Source organism: Bombina bombina, chromosome 7, assembly GCF_027579735.1.
Source record: "Bombina bombina isolate aBomBom1 chromosome 7, aBomBom1.pri, whole genome shotgun sequence".
Lineage (NCBI taxonomy): Eukaryota > Metazoa > Chordata > Amphibia > Anura > Bombinatoridae > Bombina > Bombina bombina.
Window position 1 is genome coordinate 441,857,816 of NC_069505.1, and position 10,915 is coordinate 441,868,730.

General features: G+C 50.0%; 1 protein-coding gene across 1 annotated transcript; it reads right to left on the reverse strand.

Annotated features, from left to right (window-relative positions):
• Positions 1-469: 469 nt before the first annotated feature.
• On the reverse strand, positions 470-9,760 carry TXN2 (thioredoxin 2; the record flags this gene model as incomplete). Its single annotated transcript, XM_053721376.1, is given in 3 exon segments — positions 470-1,280; positions 9,188-9,311; positions 9,492-9,760. Coding segments are annotated over 3 exon segments (510 nt in total). The 3' UTR covers positions 470-1,163.
• Between the last annotated feature and the right edge of the window lie 1,155 nt (positions 9,761-10,915).

Sequence of the window (10,915 nt, forward strand, 5' to 3'; positions counted from 1 at the left end):
CTGCTGCTTCATTACTCGTTGCCTGTAACTTTACTTGATTGGCTTTTCCTGGAATTCTGTCTCCTTTATTGTCTTCAGAAAAGCGGCTTAAACAAGCAAGGAAAGGGCAGGAGAATGAAAAAACAGGATGTTTGTGCCTGTCAGCCCCCCAAATAAATATCCCCCCCAGCTGTGCCTGTCACCCCCCAAAAAAATATATCCCCCCCCCAGCTGTGCCTGTCACCCTCCAAAAATATTCCCCCCAGCTGTGCCTGTCACCCCCAAAAATATCCCCCCAGCTGTGCCCATCACCAACCAAAAAAATACCCCCCCCTCCCAAAAAAAATACCAATAGCTAAATGTCAGGGCCAGAGAGGGTGCTAAGAGCTGTGGCCCCTCAGATCAGTTCTGCCTGTGGGATTAATCGATGACAAATTGCAAATAATCGCCATTATCTATAGCGCTTGGTGCAAACAAAACAACAATACGCTTATTTTATTTGTCATTTATTTCTCTTTACAGTCTATAAACATCTCTTACTTTATAAAAATATCACCAGACTAAGGGGTAGAACATCTGGTGGGTACCGCTCTGTACAGAAGGTTAAACCCAAGTGGTACAATAATACGGGGGTCAGGCAGGTATAAGTGAGACCAGGTTACACTGTGAGCACTACAGCCAATCAGACACTGCCGGAGCCATTACCTACACCCCAGCACGGACAGATTAAAGTACTGTGCACAAGCACAATAAGGCTTCAGTATACTGCCGGAGGAAAAGCGGCTCAGGCGATGCAGCCTCTGATTGGTTATATCCCCCACAGCAGTGAGAGCCAACAAAGCTGCAGGAATAAGGTGCATTCATTCTAATTAAGTGTATCTGTAATGAGCCTGTATACTGCAGTACTCAGAGGGAATTGTATCTATGACATCACTCCCACGTCCCTTTATACAGCCTGAGGGCAGCACATGGCACACACAGTACCGTATCACACAATGTGCCCGGCTCACTGTACACATGATGGGCATACAGGGTCTTAGCCTCAGGCAGTCAAACAATTTAACCTGCTCAATGCCAGGAGACCTGCCCCAGGGCCGGGAGAGGCATCTTCACATTAAATGGTAGTAGTAACATGTAAACGTGTCCGTTCCCTGGCGCTGCCTCTGATTGCGTCTCTGGCTGCGCTAGGGACAGACCAGTTTTTTGAGAAACGCTTCCAGCTGGTCTTCATCTTTGAGCCCCACAAATTTGTCCACAACATCTCCGTTCTTCATAGCGAGTACAGTGGGTACAGCGGAGACCTGCAGGGGTGAGACACACAGTGGGTCACCTAAAATCACACAAAAGAAATGCAGAGGGATGCCTAGCACCATCTACCTATGGATGCCAGAGACAACGGCACACAGACAGCGCACACACAGTCAGTGCTGGCACACATATGCGCACACACAGTCACTCACTCGGCACTGGCTGGCACACTCACGCGCGCACACACAGTCACTCACTCGGCACTGGCTGGCACACTCACGCGCACACTCACACAGTCACTCACTCGGCACTGGCTGACACACTCGCGCGCGCACACACAGTGTCACTCACTCGGCACTGGCTGACACACACACAGTCACTCACTCGGCACACACAGTCAGTGCTGGCACACACACACACACGCACTCACTCAGCAATGGCTGGCACACAGTCAGTCAGCGCTGGCACGCACACCGTCACTCAGATGACACACACGCACACCGTCACTCAGATGACACACACACACACAATCATGACTCGGATGACACACACACACAGAATCATGACTCGGATGACACACACACACAGAATCATGACTCGGATGACACACACACACAGAATCATGACTCGGATGACACACACACACAGAATCATGACTCGGATGACACACACACACAGAATCATGACTCGGATGACACACACACACAGAATCATGACTCGGATGACACACACACACAGAATCATGACTCGGATGACACACACACACAGAATCATGACTCGGATGACACACACACACAGAATCATGACTCGGATGACACACACACACACACACAGAATCATGACTCGGATGACACACACACAATCATGACTTGGATGATGATGATGAGGAGAGAAGGGAAAAAGGTGATATGATAGCAACTTTCAAGTACATTAAAGGGTTTAGTAAAACTGAGGCTGTGGGTATTTTACATAAAATTGAAAATTCAAGAACAAGGGGTCATGAGCTCAAGCTAAAGGGTAGTAGATTCAGGAGTAATTTGAGGAAGCACTTCTTTACAGAAAGAGTGATTGATTTATGGAATAAACTTCCTCAAGAGGTAGTAGCAACAAACACTGTGGGGGACTTTAAAAATGCATGGGACAAGCATAGGGCTATCCTACGATCTAGATAAGTTTATACGGTTAGGTAAGGTCGGGCAGACTTGCTGGGCCTATGGCTCTTATCTGCCGTCAATATCTATGTTTCTATGACACACACACAATCATGACTCGGATGAGACACACACACAATCATGACTCGGATGAGACACACACACACAATCATGACTCGGATGAGACACACACACACAATCATGACTCGGATGAGACACACACACACAATCATGACTCGGATGAGACACACACACACAATCATGACTCGGATGACACACACACACCGTGACTCGGATGACACACACACACCGTGACTCGGATGACACACACACACCGTGACTCGGATGACACACACACACCGTGACTCGGATGACACACACACACCGTGACTCGGATGACACACACACACCGTGACTCGGATGACACACACACACCGTGACTCGGATGACACACACACACCGTGACTCGGATGACACACACACACACCGTGACTCGGATGACACACACACACACACCGTGACTCGGATGACACACACACACACACCGTGACTCGGATGACACACACACACACACCGTGACTCGGATGACACACACACACACACCGTGACTCGGATGACACACACACACACACCGTGACTCGGATGACACACACACACACACCGTGACTCGGATGACACACACACACACACCGTGACTCAGATGACACACACACACACACCGTGACTCAGATGACACACACACACACACCGTGACTCGGATGACACACACACACACACCGTGACTCGGATGACACACACACACACACCGTGACTCGGATGACACACACACACACACCGTGACTCGGAAGACACACACACACACACCGTGACTCGGATGACACACACACACACACCGTGACTCGGATGACACACACACACACACCGTGACTCGGATGACACACACACACACACCGTGACTCGGATGACACACACACACACACCGTGACTCGGATGACACACACACACACACCGTGACTCGGATGACACACACACACACACCGTGACTCAGATGACACACACACACACACCGTGACTCAGATGACACACACACACACACCGTGACTCGGATGACACACACACACACACCGTGACTCGGATGACACACACACACACACCGTGACTCGGATGACACACACACACACCGTGACTCGGATGACACACACACACACACCGTGACTCGGATGACACACACACACACACCGTGACTCGGATGACACACACACACACACCGTGACTCGGATGACACACACACACACACCGTGACTCGGATGACACACACACACACACCGTGACTCAGATGACACACACACACACACCGTGACTCAGATGACACACACACACACACCGTGACTCAGATGACACACACACACACACCGTGACTCAGATGACACACACACACACACCGTGACTCAGATGACACACACACACACACCGTGACTCAGATGACACACACACACACACCGTGACTCAGATGACACACAACACACACACCGTGACTCAGATGACAACGTGACTCGATGACACACACCACACACACCGTGACTCAGATGACACACACACACACACCGTGACTCAGATGACACACACACACACAGGCAGGCACCGTGACTCAGATGACACACACACACACACCGTGACTCAGATGACACACACACACACAACCGTGACTCAGATGACACACACACACACACCGTGACTCAGATGACACACACACACACACCGTGACTCAGATGACACACACACACACACCGTGACTCAGATGACACACACACACACACCGTGACTCAGATGACACACACACACACACCGTGACTCAGATGACACACACACACACCGTGACTCAGATGACACACACACACACACACCGTGACTCAGATGACACACACACACACACACCGTGACTCAGATGACACACACACACACACCGTGACTCAGATGACACACACACACACCGTGACTCAGATGACACACACACACACACCGTGACTCAGATGACACACACACACACACCGTGACTCAGATGACACACACACACACACCGTGACTCAGATGACACACACACACACACCGTGACTCAGATGACACACACACACACACCGTGACTCAGATGACACACACACACACACCGTGACTCAGATGACACACACACACACACCGTGACTCAGATGACACACACACACACACCGTGACTCAGATGACACACACACACACACACCGTGACTCAGATGACACACACACACCGTGACTCAGATGACACACACACACCGTGACTCAGATGACACACACACACACACCGTGACTCAGATGACACACACACACACACACCGTGACTCAGATGACACACACACACACACACCGTGACTCAGATGACACACACACACACACACCGTGACTCAGATGACACACACACACACACACCGTGACTCAGATGACACACACACACACACACCGTGACTCAGATGACACACACACACACACACCGTGACTCAGATGACACACACGACACACACACACCGTGACTCAGATGACACACACACACACACCGTGACTCAGATGACACACACACACACACCGTGACTCAGATGACACACACACACACACCGTGACTCAGATGGACACACACACACACACACCCGTGACTCAGATGACACACACACACACACCGTGACTCAGATGACACACACACACACACCGTGACTCAGATGACACACACCCACACACCGTGACTCAGATGACACACACACACACACCGTGACTCAGATGACACACACACACCGTGACTCAGATGACACACACACACACACCATGACACACCACACACACCGTGACTCAGATGACACACACACACACACCGTGACTCAGATGACACACACACACACACCGTGACTCAGATGACACACACACACCGTGACTCAGATGACACACACACCGTGACTCAGATGACACACACACACCGTGACTCAGATGACACACCAACACCTACCCACCGTGACTCAGATGACACACACACACCGTGACTCAGATGACACACACACACCGTGACTCAGATGACACACACACACCGTGACTCAGATGACACACACACACCGTGACTCAGATGACACACACACCGTGGACTCAGATGACACACACACCGTGACTCAGATGACACCACACACCGTGACTCAGATGACACACACACCGTGACTCAGATGGACACACACACCGTGACTCAGATGACACACACACCGTGACTCAGATGACACACACCACCGTGACTCAGATGACACACACACCGTGACTCAATAAACACACACCGTGACTCAGATGACACACACACCGTGACTCAGATGGTGACTCAGATGACACACACACACCGTGACTCAGATGACACACACACACCGTGACTCAGATGACACACACACACCGTGACTCAGATGACACACACACACCGTGACTCAGATGACACACACACACCGTGACTCAGATGACACACACACACCGTGACTCAGATGACACACACACACCGTGACTCAGATGACACACAACACCGTGACTCAGATGACACACACACACCGTGACTCAGATGACACACACACCGTGACTCAGATGACACACACACCGTGACTCAGATGACACACACACCGTGACTCAGATGACACACACACCGTGACTCAGATGACACACACACCGTGACTCAGATGACACACACACCGTGACTCAGATGACACACACACCGTGACTCAGATGACACACACACCGTGACTCAGATGACACACACACCGTGACTCAGATGACACACACACCGTGACTCAGATGACACACACACCGTGACTCAGATGACACACACACCGTGACTCAGATGACACACACACCGTGACTCAGATGACACACACACCGTGACTCAGATGACACACACACCGTGACTCAGATGACACACACACCGTGACTCAGATGACACACACACCGTGACTCAGATGACACACACACCGTGACTCAGATGACACACACACCGTGACTCAGATGACACACACACCGTGACTCAGATGACACACACACCGTGACTCAGATGACACACACACACACACCGTGACTCAGATGACACACACACACACACCGTGACTCAGATGACACACACACACACACACCGTGACTCAGATGACACACACACACACACACCGTGACTCAGATGACACACACACACACACACCGTGACTCAGATGACACACACACACACACCGTGACTCAGATGACACACACACACACACCGTGACTCAGATGACACACACACACACACCGTGACTCAGATGACACACACACACACACCGTGACTCAGATGACACACACACACACTGTGACTCAGATGACACACACACACACTGTGACTCAGATGACACACACACACACCGTGACTCAGATGACACACACACACACCGTGACTCAGATGACACACACACTATATCTGTTTCACCACTTGCACACATTATTACACATACTGTCACTAGGACACTACACAAGTACATCACACAACATACAAAACCTCTCATCTCTCCCACTCATATAATAATCTTACAGGACCCTACATTTAATCTCTTTAGATTAGTCAGAGCTGCACAGTACACAAGATCTGCTCACACACAGCCAAAAACAGAATAATCAGACAAGAATTTATATTGCAAAACATTTCACAAATGCAACCAGCCAACCCCCCTTTATATGCACAGACGGAATGGTGTGTACATCAAGAGCTCCCCCTGCTGGTAAATCACAGACCTGCACTCATTATACATAAATGTCTGAGACACAGGTTGTTTGTGCTGAGAGCTCCCCCTGCTGGTAAATCACAGAACTGCACTCATTATACATAAAGGTGAGACACAGGGCGTTTGTGCTGAGAGCTTACTCTGCTGGTAAATCACAGACCTGCACTTATACATAAAGGTCTGAGACACAGGGCGCTTGTGCTGAGAGCTCCCCTGCTGGTAAATCACAGACCTGCACTCATTATACATAAAGGTGAGACACAAGGCGTTTGTGCTGAGAGCTTCCTCTGCTGGTAAATCACAGACCTGCACTCATTATACATAAAGGTGAGACACGGGGCGTTTGTGCCGAGAGCTTCCTCTGCTGGTAAATCACAGACCTGCACTCATTATACATAAAGGTGAGACACAAGGCGTTTGTGCTGAGAGCTTCCTCTGCTGGTAAATCACAGACCTGCACTCATTATACATAAAGGTGAGACACAAGGCGTTTGTGCTGAGAGCTTCCTCTGCTGGTAAATCACAGACCTGCACTCATTATACATAAAGGTGAGACACGGGGCGTTTGTGCCGAGAGCTTCCTCTGCTGGTAAATCACAGACCTGCACTCATTATACATAAAGGTGAGACACGGGGCGTTTGTGCTGAGAGCTTCCTCTGCTGGTAAATCACAGACCTGCACTCATTATACATAAAGGTCTGAGATACAGGGCGTTTGTGCTGAGAGCTCCTCCTGCTGGTAAATCACAGACCTGCACTCACTATACATAAAGGTCTGAGATACAGGGTGTTTGTGCTGAGAGCTCCTCCTGCTGGTAAATCACAGACCTGCACTCATGATACATAAAGGTGAGACACAGGGCGTTTGTGCTGAGAGCTCCTCCAGCTGGTAAATCACAGACCTGCACTTATTATACATAAAGGTCTGAGACACAGGGTACTTCAGTAAAGCGGCGCAATGCTCTGCAGGTACTTCAGCAAAGCCGCGCAATGCTCTGCAGGTACTTCAGCAAAGCCGCGCAATGCTCTGCAGGTACTTCAGCAAAGCCGTGCAATGCTCTGCAGGTACTTCAGCAAAGCCGCGCAATGCTCTGCAGGTACTTCAGCAAAGCCGCGCAATGCTCTGCAGGTACTTCAGCAAAGCCGCGCAATGCTCTGCAGGTACTTCAGCAAAGCCGCGCAATGCTCTGCAGGTACTTCAGCAAAGCCGCGCAATGCTCTGCAGGTACTTCAGCAAAGCGGCACATCAGTTGCTGCCTCTCACCCCTCACTCAGGCACCATCTCTCTCCCTTGTCTTTTTCAGCAGATGAGGTCACCAGCGCTTCTGAACATCCTCAGTGAGTAAACAAGAAGCTTTACCTGTGCGCCCCCCAATAATCACACTTATGTCTCCAATATCTCCAGCTCCCCCAACATCTGGCAGATGAACAACTCATGCACCTCACTGGTGTAAAACCATCATACGCACCTGCGGGCAACTTAATAACTACACCTCAGTCCCCCCTATGCTGCCCTGCGAGTTCCTATGTCATGTGATTATATAGTCCCTAACCAACCGCTTCCCTCCTAGCCCACCATCAACCCCCACGGACCTCCTCAACTGTTGTAAGCTGTAATTAAGTTTAGAAAAAGCGCAGACACCCAGAGAATCTCATCACGAGACCCCCTAGAGACCAGCACTAACACGTTCTGCATTACAACTAACTTCTACTGAGCCTCATCACCCTTTGTCTCAGCCAATCACAGTGCAGACCGTCAGCTCTCAGGGACCAACCCCCGGGCTTATATGTAGGTCACGTTCCCAGGACATTGTAATGCGACTTATTAGATCACAACAGCGAATAAAGACCAGTTCCTACTAGTCACCTCCTGGGCTTGAGAGGAGACCGTGGGTGGGTTTTAGGGTAAGGTAAGTGCTCCTTATGTGCAGAGTTACAACAGGCAAATACATTTCTTCCCTGATTGCCCACAAACACAGAGACCATTCTTTCGGTGCCCTTGATAATGGTGCACCCTTCAGCCCGTACCTCATATTCAATGGCAAGGTCAGTGTGATCATCTATATCCACTTTAGCCATCAAAACTTTTCCTTGCTGCTTGGCAATCAGCTTCTCCAGTCGGGGCCCTAGAATCTTGCAGGGGCCACACCACCTGAGAGAGGAGAGAGCAGATTACACAGCAAGTAATTACAGGGTGCATTTGAGTTAGTTGACCACAGCAGGGATGTGCACGTTCTATTATTACAATCCACCCTGTCTGGCTAAATATTACGCACCTGATGCCCCCACAAATGACATTCAGCACCTGATAACATTGTGCGCCAACACTTACTGTGCATGAAAATCCACCACCACTGGTGTCTCGCTCCCGATCACTCGCTCCTGGAAGTCCTCTGCATCCTGAACATTAAACGTCACCCTGCAGACCGAGGAGGTGGCGATGAACCGGTTCACAGCTGAACACGGCACTGATCTGTGTCTTGCTAATGGCCCATGGACACGTGCGGCACCAGAGAGAGCAATGTAGAGAGAAGGCGTTGTCAGGCGGAGGCTTCTAACAGACGGTACCAGCAAACGCTGCAGGAAGACTCTCTGTGCCATCTGTAGTGAAATAACAGTGAATTATCCTATACCCCGTAACCGAGTCACTTCCCAATATATTACGGCATGCCCCCCAAATAATCACACGCGCAGAGCCTAATTCCCCCCCAATTACATGCGTAGACCCCAATACCCCCCAATAATCACACGCGCAGAGCCTAATTACTGTGCGTAGACCCCAATGCACCCCAATTATCACACACACAGCCTAATGCCCCCATAATCACACACACACAGCCTAATACTCCCATAATCACACACACACACACAGCCTAATGCTCCCATAATCACACACACACAGCCTAATGCCCCCATAATCACACACACACAGCCTAATGCCCCCATAATCACACACACACAGCCTAATGCTCCCATAATCACACACACACAGCCTAATGCTCCCATAATCACACACAGCTTAATGCCCCCCATAATCACACACACACAGCCTAATGCCCCCATAATCACACACAGCCTAATGCCCCCCATAATCACACACACACAGCCTAATGCTCCCCATAATCACACACACACAGCCTAATGCTCCCCATAATCACATACACACAGCCTAATGCTCCCCATAATCACACACACACACACAGCCTAATGCTCCCCATAATCACACACACACAGCCTAATGCCCCCCATAATCACACACAGCCTAATGCTCCCCATAATCACACACACACACAGCCTAATGCCCCCCATAATCACACACACACAGCCTAATGCCCCCCATAATCACACACACACACACACAGTCTAATGCCCTCCATAATCACACACACACAGCCTAATGCTCCCCATAATCACACACACACACACAGTGCCTAATGCTCCCCATAATCACACACACACAGCCTAATGCTCCCCATAATCACACACACACATAGCCTAATGCTCCCCATAATCACACACACACATAGCCTAATGCTCCCCATAATCACACACACATAGCCTAATGCTCCCCATAATCACACACACATAGCCTAATGCTCCCCATAATCACACACACACACAGCCTAATGCTCCCCATAATCACACACACACAGCCTAATGCCCCCATAATCACACACACACAGCCTAATGCTCCCATAATCACACACACACACACACACAGCCTAATGCTCCCATAATCACACACACACAGCCTAA